At 36.2% G+C, this 17782-nt stretch overlaps 1 protein-coding gene across 5 annotated transcripts in view; it reads right to left on the minus strand.

The window, feature by feature from the left end:
- The window catches only part of SLC4A4 (solute carrier family 4 member 4), a 399214-nt gene that overhangs the window by 3913 nt on the left and 377519 nt on the right, over positions 1–17782 (minus strand). For 4 of the 5 annotated variants that reach the window (XM_059922878.1, XM_059922879.1, XM_059922877.1 and 1 more), the window contains exons 21-25: positions 11197–11265; positions 8601–8774; positions 6145–6306; positions 2641–2737; positions 219–298 (exon numbers count right to left, since the gene is read on the minus strand). In XM_059922878.1, the coding sequence (XP_059778861.1) occupies positions 255–298; positions 2641–2737; positions 6145–6306; positions 8601–8774; positions 11197–11265 (546 nt within the window). In that variant the 3' untranslated portion in view covers positions 219–254. The remainder of the gene's footprint in view (positions 1–218; positions 299–2640; positions 2738–6144; positions 6307–8600; positions 8775–11196; positions 11266–17782) is intronic. The other variant, XM_059922880.1, reaches the window with a different exon arrangement.

Genomic DNA, 17782 nt, shown 5'->3' on the forward strand with positions numbered 1-17782 from the left:
TATTTTCTAAGTAATTATTTCTAAGAGTAAGTCGAGTAGGTCTCTTAGAATGTTTTCTACAAGTAAAAGCTGGGATGAGGTCTGGTGACTAGATAATTTATTTAAGATAAATTGTAGAGGATGGAGAACAGGGCGTTCTGCCGATAACCCGCCATTGGTTCCATTTCTGTGGGGTGATCATCCCACAGAATAACGTAAAATACTGGGCTGTCCTTTACCTTGGCATACCGAGTGACTGAAGGAAAGGAATTTTATCAGCATGATGTGTGGCGTTCAAGGAATGTTGGTGATTTTTCCCCTAAAAAAAAAAAATTTTTTTTCAAATCATAAATAATAGTCATTGGTAAAGTATAACATTAGAATGAAAAATTTTTAAATCTTCACAAAAATGGATGCATCTTTCACAACTGGAAAGAGTAAGAAAGACAAGTTTAGACAATTTCAATAAACACAGTATCAAGCTAAGAATCTAAGTAGGGTGATGAAGTCAAAATCACTCAGTCTCTTATTCTAGGTTTTCTAAAATGGGCCAATGTTGTTCTTTTCAGCGAGGGGGCAGGGTAAATCATTCCTAGAGGGTGATAGCACCTACTTAATGTCTAAGACTTGTCCTTGGATTTCCTGCCATGTTCAGCATTCATAATTTTGTCCTGCTGTTATTCATGCAGGTAAAAAAAAGATTTTGAGAAACTTACTTATACTGCAACTCTACTATCAATTTTGTTCTTTCATGGATTAATATGATACTAGAAAAGATTTTAGAATGATCATTGGTATTTTGCTTAAGTAAATTTCTAATATCACATCCACTAATTTCAATGTATCCTTTTAAAGTGTTTTTGAGAAAATGAAGAACAACTAGCACTAAATAACCAACTTGCCACAGACTTTTTCCAGGAGCCTCAAATTCTAGCTGATGATTTTTTTTTTAAGCAGCCTTTAAATTGTACTTAGAAGAGCTGTGCTAGGTTATGATGCCAATGGAAGACATCCTTTCATAGTCTCTTTTTGCTAGTTAATGCTCTAGAAATGAAAAATGAAACCAGACAATGTTTTGGGGAGCTTGAACTTACAAAGAAAATATTCAACTAAAGCCCATTGATAGGATTGAGAAGAAAGTAGCCTCAGTCACAAGTTACAGGCTACAGATTGGACACCAAAGGTGAGATTGCCTTAATTCTCTTTTCTTCAAACCAGCCTCCAAGATGGCCCCCAATGCACCCTGTCTTCTGTTATTCATGTCCTTATACAATTTCTCCTCACACTGTACCAGGGTTGGTTTGTGTGACCAATAGAATATGGCAGAGGAGATGGTATATGACTCCTGAGATTTGGTTATAAAAGACTGCAGTTTCTGTCCTGGTTTCTTCTCTGTTATCACTGGCAGCCATGTCATGGGCAGCCCTAAGAGATGCCCATGAGCCAAGGAACTAAAATCTCCTGCCAACTGCCTTGTGCTTGAGCTGGGAAGCAGATCCCCAGTTTCAGTCAAGTCTTCAGACTCAGCTCCAGCTAAGAGCTTGACTGCAATCTCACGAGAGCCCTTGAGCCAGAATCAAGCCAAATCAGCAGCTCCTAAATTCCTGAACATCAGGAACTGTGGGAGGAGATACAGGTTTGTTGTTTTAAGCTGCTGAGTTTTGTGGTAACTTGTTACACACCAATAGATAACTAAAATACCCATTTTTTCATAAACAGTCATTCATTTCAAACTTTTCTTGGTAACATCTTATTGAAGTTGAAGTAGCACTATCAAACAGAAATGAAGGTACTTCAACTGTCTGTTCCTATAACAAATCAGTATACTTTGAAGTGCATCTGGATCTAAAAGAATATGTTTTCTTCAAATGAGAACTCAAAGTAAAGTAGTTTGGAGGCACTTGCTGCTTGCTATTGGAAAAGCTTGAGTTATTCACTAATGTTACTACAGAGGTTTTCACCCTTTTCAAATGGCCTGTTAACTCAATTACAAAAGAAAAGATGACAGGTCAAAAACCATTATACCTTAGCCACCAGGCTATTACCCCAGAAAGACCAGTGCAGTTACAAAGATAATTTTGAAACAGCAGAAAGGGAATGAAGAAATTAGGAAGAAAATGCAAATATCTTATAAGCTATACCCAAAGAGCGGTTGTTAATATTTTATGATTGCCAATTTAATTGAAAATAACAATTATTCCAAATTCTCAGTATTAACAATTGATTCATTGATCTTTGAGAGACCCATTATGCAATTTCTCTTTTGAGCTGATTTGGTCATTGGTGGAAGCCTAAGGAAGACAAACAGTAACAGACAGTGATGTAGTACTAGAAGCTGCCATTCTACATACCAGCAGAAAAAAAGGGAAATCAATTAAAAACATGGTGACGAATTTAGCAATTCAAAGAAACCGGCGATAACTTGGATCAGAGAAAAGATGACCAAATAAAAACTTAAATGGTTATGGATAAAAGAAAAAGGTAAGGAGTGAAGGTCAAGGAACGTAAAAATGAAGTTTCATAATAATTAATGTAAATCTTCACATAGAAAGAAAAGAAAGAAAACAGAGGAAAAGTTAATGAAGATGATAGTCCTAAAGTTTTTTCTCTGTAAGTGCAAATCATATTCAAGCTGGCATGCAAGAGGTTAGTTCTACTCACTGTCGGAAGGTTTGCTATCACTTAGGAAAGGCTGCTGTTCCATGATGTCCATTGGAATTTTAATACTTGGAACTTTTTCTGAGTATGGGCAGTCAGACTGTGAAAGAAATTTATAACAGTTTTTAGAAAGCTTTTACTATACAGACCTCCCTACCTCCCAGTATTGATTAAACCTATCATATTGTCATTTACATTGTACTAAGGAGAACAGCCTTAGATATAATCACTTCTCCTTTGCTGACTTTTCAAGTTTTATGGCATCTGCCCCTCACATTTGTTTTCCTCTCTTCTGAGTTAAGGGGATTAAGTCAATTAAAACTAGAACCACACCAAACGGAGATCACTACAAATTAAACAACTGTAAAGCTTTCCATAAGCTGGATTTACAATCAAATATTTATGGGGGTTAGTTGTATGTGTGTGTGAAGCAAATAATCTCAAGCGTGAAAGACTATAATTTAGGAGACTTCCTAAACTATAATATGGTCTTGAAATTTTTGTTTCCTTTATGCTTTCTGATTCCACCTCCAGGAATATGATGACTTATCTTTCCTTCCAAGACAGGTAAGAAGACTTTTTCTAATATCTACTCACAAGGGGTCATTTACATAGACTTGAAAATAAACCCTCTCCCTTACTCTAATATTCCATCAGAACTATTTTGTAGTTTAAGGCTCATCTCAATTTGCTTATACCAAATATATTTGGCAACTTAGCAAAACATGAGAAAATAAAGTCAAAAGGAAGGTGCCTATGATGGCCAGATAGGCAGAGAAGAATCATAACCAAAATAAAATGATAAAACCAGGCAGCTAATCATGAAGCTTCTTAAAGAACAGACCACCTAAGCCAAAACTGTAACAGATTTCCACAGGATTATCACTTTACTGTTTGTTAGAATTCATTATATTGAATCCATGTCTATGCCTGGACTCAAAAGATGGAATTCATCTCTTAACTGAAAGTACCAAGGAGATGATGACCTTTAGCTGAAAGGGAAAAAATAGGAACTAGGGGTGAAAGGAAGTAAGAAAAAAATGAATCTTAACATAGAGCTACTATGCACATTGAAAATTTCTTTATGATGAATCTAAAGAGGATAATGAGCCACAATATTCTTTTCAAAGATTAAAATATTGTACTTCACTTGAAAAAAAAATGAAGATGCCATGTGCCCCTACCTTTGTAAGAATGTCAAGGACAAGTTTTATTACAGTATTTCAAAGTTTCCCCCGATAATAGCATTTATAGATGAACAGGTTGGCAGCCAACCCTTAATCATAGCCTACTGGGAGGGTTCAAAAATGACTGAGCAGCTCAAAATATTGGCAAGCCATAATTTTCACTAATTCTGCTCACAAATATTAGAGATGGAACTCCCATGCCCTCGTGTGGCTCCCGACATCCATGGATCCCACACCACACGATGCCCAGGTGAACATCAGGACAGCTACATTTCAAATGAAGAACCCCAAATAATGGCCTCAACACACAGAACGTATTACACAGATATACTCTGGCTGGATTCACTGTCTAGGATAAATATATAAGTTTGTTTGTTTGTTTGTTTTGGTGGGGTCGGGGGAAGAAGAGAAAGAGGAAAAGAAGAAAACAAGTATCACACATTATCTTCAAGAAATCTGTTGGAAATATGGATTCAAAATGATAAATATTATTAATATAAGAATAGCATTATTTAAATAAGATATGATTTGTTGAAAATCAAATCTAAGACTTAGAAGACCTTCTCAGGAGCTCATTTGATCCAACTTCTGACACTAGAGAGCACTAAATTTAAAACATTCTTAAAAGTGGATATTTTATTACTATTTTTTTCTTAAAAGCCATTAGAGAAGAGGATTCCATAATATTATTTCATACATTTGTAATGTATAATGAATTTTAAGTTTGATGTACATGTACATAAACTGAGGTACTTGTTTTGAAAATTCAAGATGAAATACTGCTTTAATTATCTCAGTATTTCTGGCAGGTTTTTTTTTTTTTGTCTAGAGTAGCCTAGAAATTTATTTCAAATTTTGATTTCTATTCAATGTGTAAACGCATCGTTCTTTTTAATACTGCATCTTAATCTGTTCTGCAGTTTAAGCACATTCTCTCTTTTTCTGTCATCATTGCAAACAGAAAATCTATATACATGTTCTCATTGAAGATGGATGGTGACAGTCACAAAAGCTCCCTCAGACTCTTTTTCTCTTTAGCTAAATGTGCCTCATATATTTAGCCTTTTCTTATTGGATCAATTTATCTGAAATCCAATTTTGTCTGTTGCCTCCCTTCACTGTACTGTTTCCAAGTTCTCCAAAAATAATACAATCAGACAGCCTGACCAATCGAAAATAACCAGACAGGCCTGGATGAGAGTTTTGCCTTTGCCAATATGTGTACACTTAGAAAAATGACTTAACGTTTCTCAGTCTAAATTTCCCCGTCTGTAAAACAGGAACAAAAATATACTATAAAGAGCTGCTTTAGCAATTAAGAACAAGGTATGCCTGATCCATCAAAATGATCAAGTACAGAGCAGACACCAAAAATTAACTAGACTCCCATGTTAGAATGAGATACTGGGGACTCCACTAGAATGGGGATACTGCATTGTGTAAAATCTAGAACAAACCTACAAATCTTCATATAGAAGGTGTCATTTTGGCTCTCCTTTCAAAAGGCTACTGAGATAAGCTATTGGGGTGTTTATGTGTGTGTGTGTGTGTGTGTGTGTGTGTGTGTTAAAGAAAAGTAAATCCCAGATTTTCTCTTAGCACTGATCACAGACCCCTACTGAAACACCAAGATTTCTGTGAAATGGCTTCCTAAAAAGTGGACATTTTATTTCTCAACTTAGTCATACGATTGCAAGAAGATCACCTAAATTATGACATTGACTGCTACAATTATGTAGAAAGACCCCAAATTCCAATTTCCGCTCCTTTTTATTGAAAGGTTACAGAGAAGTGATCTCAAATCATGTCAAATCCCAATGCAAGGATAAGTACAATAGCAGAGAACTTCGGTTGAGAGCCCACTCAAATAGACACACAGATCACAGGAGGTGAGGTCACCAGCATTTATCCACATTAGGCTTAAAATTATGTAAAACTGAGTTATTATCTCAAATTTAAATCCTGGACTATCAATAATAAACCCAATACATTTTATAGCATTATGAAGCAAGCTTCCCTTTTATGTACGAGATCAGAGATTGAAGTTTTTTAGATATGGTGGGCTTTGTTTTTTTAGAAGTCATTATATCATTCAGTGTATTCACAGTTACAGAAAGACTTCAGAAAATACTTAAAAAAAAAAAAAAAACAAAGAGAGAAAATAAAGGGCAAAGGAAGGTGAAAAGTGACAAGTAGCATGACCAGGTAAACATCCTTGAAATTCAGTCATACATCGCACACAAGGGTTAAAAAAATACCATTTTCACATTCGTTTAACTAACTTTCGAATTTTACTTCGGAATTTTAGAAAGCTCCTTACATCGTCATTGTCACTGTCCAGACTCCCCTTCTTCTTTTTCTTTTTCTTCTCATCCTCCTTCTTTTTCTTATCCTTTTCTGGAATGACATCATCGAGGAAGCTGAGGTCGTGCTGGGAGAAGAGGTAGTCCATGCCTTTTCTGACAGCTACAAGTGCCAAGATCTGGAAGAATAAATATAAAAAGTAGGAAAGAACCCATGTCAGAATAAGAAGTCAGAGTGAGTATTAATACTGCCCTAGCAAAGTCAGTAGAAACCTATTTTGTACAAGTCTAGAGTATGACAGAACTCATCTTGCTTGTATGGACTTACATTAAGTAGACCATAAACATCTGCTTCATGGAGAAAGTTGGTTCACAGAAGTCTTACTTTAACTCACTGTATTTTGTTCACTGTACTGTATGATCCCTTCATTTGGAATTTCCATATGAAAAGATTATTTTTTAAACCATTTTCTTCCATGTCAGATTTTTAATAAAATAACTAAAAGTTTCAAGGGAAAAAACAGCCTGTGTATGATTTCTAATTATTCAAAATTAAAACATTACACAGGTTTTTGAAAGTCAAGAAAATCTGTACAACGCATAGTACACTGAGACATCTTCAAAGCATTAATAATGAGGTAGTATTTGAGTTTGCACAGACTATTTAATCTGCTGGGGCAACTTCAATCACCACTATTAATTGAATACTTATCTTGAGTCAGACGCTGTGCTAAACTCTTAGACAATATTTTCTCATTTATTCCCACAACAAACGTGAAAGGTAGATGTTAGTATCTATCCAAGAGCGGAGGAAATTAAAGCTTAGTGACATAAGTTAAGTTATCCAAGATCACAAAGCCAGATAAAGGAAGAATACAAAGGGTCCCAGTTTTCTAACTCTAACCCCAGTATTCTTGAACTCTGTATCTTTGATTTTATGAACTGCTCTTGAAGGTATCTTAAAGATGTCTTTGCTCAACAGTAAAATTAGTATGCAGTAGGACTCAGAAGTCCTGGCCCTGCCTGAAATTAACAGTTGTCTTTATCCATATTATGCTGTATGTCAGCCTCTTCATCTCTTAGAGAAATTAATAACATCTGACCTATTGATATTACATGATTGTTTTATGATCAAATAAAAGCTCTGAAAGATGAAAAATACTTTATAAAGGTAAAATATTTTTTATTATTACTTAGCACAAGCAATAAGTGATTTACTGGATATATTTCAAATTTATCGAGGTCTAACTTTGTTTTTCCTGGCTTTAGCAAAACTAATACATGAGTAAATTATATTAATAGGCAGATGGAAGTCTTTTCTCATACTCAGTGTGTTTTCCAGTAAGTTAATAGAGTTCTTTTTCAAAAGCAAAACATAAGGGATCATCAAGAGTAAAAATCTGACTCCACAAATACCGTTAATATTTGACACCATTTTTTTCTGCTTTCCTGGAGGAAAAAACAATTACAAACAACCAGTATACATAAAATAAAATAATAATTCTGGCTAAGAGTAAGAAAATTTTTGTAAAAAAATAAAATATGGTTTGTATATTAAAGTTCTATTTCCAAAGCTACAGGGGAGACAGAGCCAGACCTGAGGATGGCTTTGTGACTTGTTTCAAGCATATGCATGTGCATTTTCTTGTAAGAAATGTAAGGCTTCAGTAAAAATTCAATGATTATTCAAAAAATAAAGTCTTAAAAAAAAAAAAAAAAAAAAAAGCTACCATAGCATTATTTCACACACACAAATTCAATGATGAAGCCAAATACAGAGCTATTGTTTCCTTTTGCCCTTCTTTCACTCGTGATTCAGAGTGGAATGTTAGTTGTTTCACCTTCTTTCTCATCATAACATGGCCAGGAGAGAGAGCCCAGACTTATCCTTAAACTTAGCATGATACAAAGGAGAAGAACTGCAAAAACTAAGCTTCTCGCTCCATTTCTTCCATTCACTGGATGATCTCTCATAAGTTGCCAAACTGGTCCTCTATTATTTGGCCTGAAATGTGCTGTACTCTGTTATTTAGACAAATCCCAATGTACAGCAGTATTTTAAAAATAACTAACGTTACGTGCACTTGTGTCTACCATGTGTCAGGCATTGTGCTATATACTTTATATTCATTATTGATGCTCAGAATGAAAACAAAGACGCCGCTCTCATTTTACTGATGAGTTAATGGCAGCTCAGGGAAGTTCACTGATCAGCACCAACCAGAGCCAGTATCTGAAACTCAGCTGTCTGACTCCAAGGTCCAGCCTAGACAACCACAGACCTGGCAACCTTAAATTACACCCAATCAAACCGATTAGGTCAAAGCTGGAACAAAACTGGAAGCACCCATAAGAGACACATGTGTCATCAATATTACAATAACCACACGATACTGGTGTGACCTCATGGGTAGGTTCAATTAAAACCATCCCCCCCAAAAAAATAAAATAAATAAAATAAAACCATCCCTACCATGACTGGGAAAATGATAGCAGCCACGGTTGACTTGAGGATCCAGAGCAGGGCTAGACAGAGCACCTGCAGGAAAGTGAACAGGTGAACTCTGCGCAGGGGGACATGGCGCAGGTAGATAAAGTCAGGCTGATGCTTCAGGGGCATCAGCAGCAGCTTCAGACGATCCATGAACTGGGGGAAGAAAGGGAAAGAGAGGACAAGGACATTACTTCAAGAGCTGCAGCACCAAGTCATTTCTTCACGTCTAACTAACCACTAGCGATTTATACTCTACAATTTAGGCAGGCAATGTCCTGGTTAGAGGACGCTGGTCAGGGAGTGCAGAAATACAGTCTAACACGGTAAGACGCAGTATGAGTCTTCCAACTTCTGTTATTACTTTGCAGGAATATTATGCAGCTATACGAGATAAAGTGGCCACCAAAGAATAAAGTTTCAAAGCCAAATATAAAATAAAGATGCTCATCTCCTACATTCTACTTGTATTGTCTGCATCTTAGGAGAGAAGATCTTGTGCCTATTCTAGTAATAATATGCTGAAGGAAGACATCAAACTCGTGTATCTAACTGTGCCTCAGCTGTCTTATCTGAAAAGAAGAGGAGACGCTATGTATCATATATATTCCATTAATGTTTCAAGGATATAAAGGAACTATCTGACTTGAAAATGGGAATGCATTGGTATTTTCATAAATTCCACATTATTTATCTATGGCATAACTTAACTAATACATTTAGCAATGAATTAGCATTTCTTTTCAGAGAAAAGCCACATGAACATTGCGGTGAGTTTCACAGCGTCAACAACTAGATACCTGATCTAGGAGAGGCTATTACACTGTCATGTATAAACAGGTACTAAAATGACTACTGAGCGCCTATGTGCCAGGTGCTGTGCTTCAAAGAATAACCGCTGAGTTTACATCAATGCTGATGATAAGGATGATACTTAAGTACCTATCATAGGAACTTTCAGATGTAAGATGCTCACTAAATAGCTGTTGAATTGAATAATTACGTAATAAGAACTCTGAAATAATATCTCTACTTTCTTGCTGGAGGGAAGAGAAAAATGTAAAAGTAAATAGACTATCACAGTCTTCTCTGAAGTGATTTCCTATCTAAAGAGTTTTCTTTCTTCCTCCAGAGCTATTTTTGACTGGTAGAAGCATTCCCATTTATAAAGACTGGAGTAACAAAATTTTTTGCTAACTCAGATCTTGCCAAAAAGGTCTAAAAGAAGAAGAGTCAAGAGAAAAGTAAAGAGAAAAGGTGATAGGGCAACACCATGGCAGAATTTAAGAAATCCACTAGCTGTCCCTTCAGCAAGGGATTTTTTCCCCATTGTTATGGAATCGTTGATTTTTTCCCTTTCTATTTAATTTAATAAACATGTACTAAGCTCCAACCACCTATTACACACTTAGAACACATAAAATCAAACTTCTGATCTAGACTGACTTATTTAGGCCAAACAAAAACAAGAACTATTAATTTGGGGACCATATTTGTTTCATATTTTTCCACTTAAAGTAATAAAGAATATTTAAAATGTCAGGTAAAAATATTTTTACACATTTATACTTCCCAAAAATTTCATGGGCACAAATAAGCCCACATTCACATTCCTCTAGTCACATCTATGAAAAACCACCTTGTATTCTGTAATAAATATCCAAATGGTGAAGAACTCTACTCAATGGACCTAAACAAGGAAAAATAAAATAGCATTTTCTCTTTTTGAGGGTCTGGCCAGTTGCCCAGCTCCATCTGACTCTAAAACCAAATTAATCTAAATTCAATAAATGAAAGCAAGGACTATTATGAAGGGGTTTAAATAAATTCTTATGATGTTCACAGAACATGCAGTCTTTTCCCATTAAAACATCACTAAGTGCTAAATAAGGCTACAGTTAACAAGGTGCCAGAAAGCAGCAGCAGTACTTCCAGTTTCCTGGTGCCAATTAAATTAAACCTCAATTGAAAGACAAAGTCCCTTACAAAGTTTCCCCTAATGATTTTTTAAAAGAGGGCCAGTTTTATCCAAGATGTGACAGCTGAAGTTTTTGACGAAGTTAGCACATTAACCACATTGACTTGATTCTTGTATTGGTGCAAAACTTTTGATCAATGATCTCAGCCATGCGAAAAGCACATCAAACAAGAATAGTCTGTTCTTAGTATAAGGTAAAGGCAAATGGATAAACAGTATCTCGAGAACACCGAAAGTTAGATTTCCATCGAAGGAAGGAAGGAAGGAAGGAAGGAAGGAAGGGAGGGAGGGAGGGAGGGAGGGGGGAAGGGAGGGAGGGAGGGAGGGAGGAAGGTCAGAGATAGCTCTCTCACTTTCCTAGTCAAATGGCTTCTAACAGCTTATTTCTAGAATGGGTATGTATGATAACATTTGTTAACACAAGCTAACTTTGTTAATCGAATCAGGAACACAGGTGAATGGTGGAGAAAGTAGAAAATAAATGCATTTTTAAAACTCAGCAGTTAAGGATTAGCACTTTTCTTCAATGATCTATTATTGGACTGTTTTTAATACTACTAGACGAATATGACTCTGCTGAGATTGCTATGGAAAACTTACCTGCACACCATTAAGAGATGCTACCCCCATATACAGGAACACGCCATAGAGTACAGGCATGGGAATAAACTAGGATGGAAAAAAATTGGGGAAAGGTTTAGAACAATAATAATAAAAACAGTAAGAGAGAGCGATAGTTTAAATAAAGGCTAAATCTGAGACTAAAAGATAGGACTTAATAATACAGTGACCACACTGTGCTTAACTCATCATTGATAAACTTCTAAACTCTTTGTACCAGTCAGCAACAAAGGAGGGTGAAGGAGACTCAATTTTCATTTGATTCTTGTTTGCATTTTTTTAACAATTAGAATGCATGACCTTAAAAATAACTTTTTAATGGGAAAAAAAAGTCTCTGTTATCCTTTCCCCTTAAAAGGAATGACCACGTAAACTAGATGCATGCATGGACGGTGAAGCAGAAAAGAGAGGTAGAGGGTTGCCCCACTCCGGAGACCAAAGTTCTTTCCCAATAGTCTGTTGACTTTTCGCTAAATAATTTTCACCAAATGATCTATCAGCTCGGTGTATAAATGCCTCTTTCAATTAAGTAAACATCAAACAACTGTCCCCTTTCTTCCTCTTAGGAATATTAAGAGGATTAATTAATGAGAACACTGCTTGAAAGGAGCATGTAGCATCTGGAAGCAATTAATTACACACACAGATTAATACACATCTTTAAAAATGGAATTAATACATTTCATGCATTAATTAGCAAGAGTCTTGTACACTAGTGTGAAGTGTTTTAACAATGGGAAGTTCCAAGACGATGTTCCTAAGTTTCGTCTATTCGTAGACCTTTGAAATGTCTCTAGTACTGTGGAAACCAAGCAAATCAGGGATGACTCTGTTTCCGGGAAGTCTTCTATCTGAACAACAATAAAAAAAAAGGGTTCTCAAGCTTGGATTTTGAAAAGAAGTTCAAGTTCAGGAGTTTTCAAAGCTCAAATACTAAAACCACAATCAATTAAGTCCAATCTTACCAAATCTGCACAAAGGAGACTGCTGTAGCCAGAAAACAGTATAACTTTAGAGTAATTTTTAAAGAACTATCACATGTATTAAGAAATTGAAGCACAATTTCTATCAGCCTCTCCTTGTGATCACCTCAAACAGTTCTGTATCTGAGACCCTTTGGCTACTACTAGAGAAACAGTAAATTCCAAAACGGGTCACAACTGCCTCTAATTGTTATTGGTTAGCTGTAAAAATTGTTAAACGTATATGGAATAAATATACTTATTTATATAAAACATTGCATGCTTCTTCTAAAAAAGACTAACAATTTTAACATAGTTAATTTGATCTTGAGCTCAGAAAAAAAATAGATGAGATTGAGTGTTGAAGGTGGTGGGAGGGACAGTGTGAGTGGCAGGGACGCCGTGTGGGCTGTAATACCCAACAGTCACCACAAAGAGGTGAACACATTACATTCAAGCCACTTACGCTGGGACATGTGCCTTTATTTCCTTTAAGAACATGCGTGTTTCCATTCCCAATGATGCCTCCGTACAAATTTACCAAAAAATACAATAGGAAACTAACAAAAAGACCCCTTCATAGTTTTGACTTATTTCTTAATTTTTAAAACATCTTCTATAGACAAGGCCACTTCTATTCTTCCTTAATATATGAAGATTTCTTACCATGTCATTTCTAATTTCTTGGGAAGAAATGAAAGGTGGAAGGGGAAAAAAGACGTATAGAGCTCATGGGAAACTAGTTAGAAATCCTGCAGTAGTTATTTTTTAATTTGAGTGTTTTTCTGACTTGAAAGAAAGTAATCATATAGATGATCTTGGGCCTTAGTCCCATCCCTCACCTAAGCTTAGTTAAGTATTTTCTCTAATGTAGTTCTAATGCCAGAGTGAAGGCAACTTGTGCCTTGGTGCCTAGGTCTGTTCTCTCTGAACGGATGATGACAGGTTATTTGCCAAACCTACCACAAAATAAAATCAGAAGGTAGCATTAACTCAGAATGGCGATTGGGTAGGAGAACAGATTTAGATATGATAATGTTTTTAAAAAATTATTCTTTGGTGAAAATAGTACATATAAAGAAGGCTATTCATTTGATTTTTAGCCAATTTCAAAGTGACACAAATGTCTTATGAAATTCACCATTTTCTTTATGAATGTGTAGTGTCTCAATAAAAATCTTCCAGTTTGGAAATTCTGATGAAATTTAACAGAATTACTGGGTTAGAGGATACCTTTTACTGGATTTGGTTCATGAGTCATGTTAGGAGGTCAATCCTTCAAAATTCATCACAATAGAATCATTCATCACAATAGAAATTTCCCAAAGGAAGGAAAAGAAGAATGTGTTTTAAAAAGGTAGGATCCTATTTTAAGTTAAACTAGTATAATATACATAGTAATAGCAGGTAGACATTTTTATAAAGCAAGACAGGAGAAATTAAAATATAAAAAACACAGGGTATACTAGGTTCATAGGCATATCAAGAAGTGCCAAATGATAAAATTATGCAAAAAATTATATAAATAATCAATCATACCCAGAAAGCCAAAAAGCATAATTGTAAATAAATATTACAATGCTTTTAATGAAAATGAAAAATGAAAAAATTAAGTGCTTGATCCTATAACCAGGCAGAATAGTGAAACTGAGATGAGATCAATATTTAACATATTCAGACTATGTTACCAAATTTTTCAAATTCTGGTGACTTAACCCTCCCTTTGATTTTCTGATGGTGTTAGAGTATTCTCATAAAAAAAAAATGTAAAAAGGGTAAATTTAATAAAAAAGAGAGGCTGTAGCGTCCACAGCACAGAATTCAGTACAAGAATGAGGTCTCCCCACAGAATCATAGTCAGTGTGTGGGTGTGTGTGTATAAAACCCAGAATGAGGTCCTGATAAGATCGTGGGCATAAAAGTTAGACAGACCTGGGTTCCAATTCTGGCACTACCCATTGTGCAACCCAGAGAAAACGATCAACTTCCCCTATCCTCAATATTCTCACCCATATAGTGCTTATGATAAAGATTACATAGCACAAACATTTAGTTCAGTGCCTGGCTCATAATAGATGCTTGATAAGTGTGGCACTGATGTCATTATCATCAGAACTTTTAGTGACAAGTCAAGAAGCCTACAAGTGCAAAGTCCCACTTTCTCTGGCCCCTCTGTGGTGGGTTTGGGTGGCAGGAGTTTAGGACAGAAGGATGGCTACCAAGGTCAAACTTGAAGGCTTGGTTTTATCTAGGCTCTACAGTATTGCTTTTTCAACTGTAACAGCTGTCTTCAGGAACATGTTATTAAAATAATATCCTAATACCCTTAAGCCTTAAAAATCAATGTAAGGAAGCTGCTGACTTGCAATCTGGTCCCTCGTCACAAGAAACTGTGGAGTGAGCTATGGTGAGCAGTTTGTAAAAATGCCATCTTTCTCACTGCATAAGAGAATCAGAAATCAGATCAGAGAAGCTGGGGAAGATCATCTCATGAGAAATGAAAATGAATAAGTTCTTAGAGGGCAAATAACTGTTTTATTTAAAAGGTGGTAAACCATGATGGCTATGAGATCAAGCTTTGGAGTCAGAACTGCCTGAGTTCAAATCTTGGCTCTACCATTTAAGAACTTTGTGACCTGGCAAGTTACTCATAATTTTTATTATCTATAAAGTGGATTCAATCATAAGTAAGTATACTTTTTGGAGGTGTGATTGGAGAACTAAATATAAAAAACCTGTGCAGAGCCCTTAGTCCAAGGCCAAGCTCAATAAATGGGAGCTTCTATTACAATCAACTTCAACAATATCATCAGCAGCAGCAACTTCATTATCACGTCTCCTTGTTTTTCTGTTACTGAACAGAGCGTACGGCATACAGCAGGAGCCCAACAAATGTTGTCAAATGCAAATTAAACACTATCCTCCACATTTTAGAACACTGAACAAATCTGAAAGATAAATTTTGGCTACTCCTCCTGTTAAAGATAAATTAATTCAAGCAAAGGGAACAGAAGTAGCAGTGAACTTTTCTTGATCTTTATTTGTTTGGGCTTGCCAGAAGTATGGAAAAAGTAAGCTCCAGGAACTGTCTTTCATCTTTTTGCTGCTCTTTGGTCTACCGAGTCTCCCCATACAGAGCACTAGCTTAACAGGCAGTATTTCTGCTGCAGAAACACAGATCTAAACTATCTAGCCAGCCTGGGAAGCCAGTTATTCCTGTTTCCCAGCAGTTCTGTACTGAATCAATGGTGAGATTTGAGGCATGCGCCACTGTTGCTGGCCAAGGTCAAGGGGTAGCCTCCTGAACTTAAAAGCTAGTACACTATGATTCCTTACATTCTTCTATGTAAAAAGACAGATTTCGGCAAAGAGATCAGAACAGAGGTCATCAACTTCAAAGTAATCAATGTTCAAAGTAAGTCTGCCCAAGTAGGTACGGGGAACAACTACCCACACTGCTTAATGCATGGGAGAAAATAACTAGCGTCATTGGAGGCCACCAAACCTGTGATGGACGCAGGGAGTTGGGAGGGAAGGTGTTGAGCCATCTCATTTTTAAAAGTCACAAGTTTCTCTTGATTTCATTCATTTGATCTGCTTTTCAAAGGCAGCTCTTTTGAGTAAAACCATTCCCTAAAGTCATCACCTGTTTCTTTAAAACACACATAGTCACATAGTGGAGGAAAAAAGATTCCCTCCTCCAAGGTAACTCATGACACCACTTTCTGAGTGAATTCTGAGGTTAATTGTTAATCTCGACTTCTTCTTAGGCGTAACTTAGGTTTTAGTTAAACTACTCTCAACATCTGCTTCTTCCTGTGTTGACTTTTCGGATGAGCTAACAAGGGTTCTGTAGTGAAAGCACATAACTTACCAAATGTCAGTGCTAAGAAGGGCACCTGATCTGAAATTGGCTGACCTTTTCAGATGTGATTCCTGAAGTAAGGAATAGCCTCACTTGCTGAAGTAACAAACCACAGGAGTCAATGCTAGACTATTTTACCCTTGTTGTTTTTAAATCCAGGTTCCCCACGATATGTTGGAAACTACATTAACTAAACAATTTCATTTCCCACAGTTTGGGCAAAAGATGGCCTACCAAAAATGTTTGCTGATCTGCCTTTTTCACTGATGCTTACACTGACTCTTTGCATTAACCCAAAGTTTTCAGGTAGAAATAGCCACAATTATGGACACTAGTACCTGAATGAGGGTGAGCCAGAACATGAGTACTTAAGGAAGGTCAAAGCAAAAGCAAGCTCATACTCACTGATCCCTTACATCTATCTTTTTGCTTTCTCTGTATTATCATCTGTTCCCATAGATACTATGGTGCTTTGCATATCAGGGGCAAAAAGAATCATTGTAAAATGAAGAACAAAAGTGCTTTCAGCTTTAACTCCTCTGCAGCCATAGTTGGGTGAGAAAAGAGTTAGGAAGAGGCCTTGCATCTCTCCCTAAAAATAGCAGTTTATACACTGTTTGTTCTCTGTGTCCCTTTGGAATCATGCATGATCACTCAGTTGACAGATTCTCCAAGATTAAAGCCAATTTGCTATAACAAACAAACAAAAAAGAATTTTTAAACACATCTGACTTTTCTGAGTTAGGATTTTATACTGCATTATTGAAAAGAAATAATATAAAAATAAAATTAAAGAAAGAGTGGGTGGTGATGAGTACATACGAACTGATGGGAAGATTTCTATTTATCTCTTACTAGTGGCTTAAGCACTAAGAGACCCTATAAAAGAGACTTGGCAGTTGTGTCGTGTGAATCCACCTTCAGGGGTCCCAGGGGCAAATTCCTTCCTAGGAGAGCCTCCCACAATGTGAGGTCATAATTACCTACAATGATCTCTACAAGTTGATCTGTCCGGATGAGGTCCCATTGCCTATGCGGTAAAAAGCTGTCATTAGACTTTTCCACCAGCTGATGTGCTGGCGTCTACGGGGCAATAGAGGAACACAGAGCACTTTGGCAGTGGATTTGATGCTGTGAAACTCACAACAACTCGAACCTCCCCCACAATTCGCTCTGCACTAGCAAAACTGACAACAGATTTCCCTCTGTCCTCACAGAACATAAGATCTGTCCTTTTTTAAGGTCCTTTGTATATAACTCCTTGCAATTACTTTTAGAAATGAACTCCTTGCAATTACTTTTAGTTTTACTTCCCCACATATTACATGAGATACATATTCCTTCATGATTCCAGTCAGAAATTAAACCAGCTAATTGACATTGTAGAAACCAGTGACAAAAGATATTTACATCTTTTAACTGTTTACAAAGTATTTTGTGCATAATGTATGCACTAATCTAAATACTCTGAAGGCAAAGTCAGTCCTAGCTATAAGTTAAGAAATTACAGTTCTATTTTCCACAAATTCATCTGATTGGCAATTGACATATAAATGTGTTAATGGGAAAGAAATGGAGAACTTTTGCCTTTCACTGTACTTCTGTATTCTTTGAATTCTTTCCAAGAATGTACTGCTCTATTACTTGTGTAATTAAATAAGCATTCAAAAAACCTTTTGAAAAATTAAAATTGTTTAAAGATACACAAAAAATTTTAGAGAAAAATTTGGAAGGATAT

This window comes from Balaenoptera ricei, chromosome 5 (genome assembly GCF_028023285.1).
Source record: "Balaenoptera ricei isolate mBalRic1 chromosome 5, mBalRic1.hap2, whole genome shotgun sequence".
In the NCBI taxonomy this organism is placed as follows: Eukaryota; Metazoa; Chordata; class Mammalia; order Artiodactyla; family Balaenopteridae; genus Balaenoptera; species Balaenoptera ricei.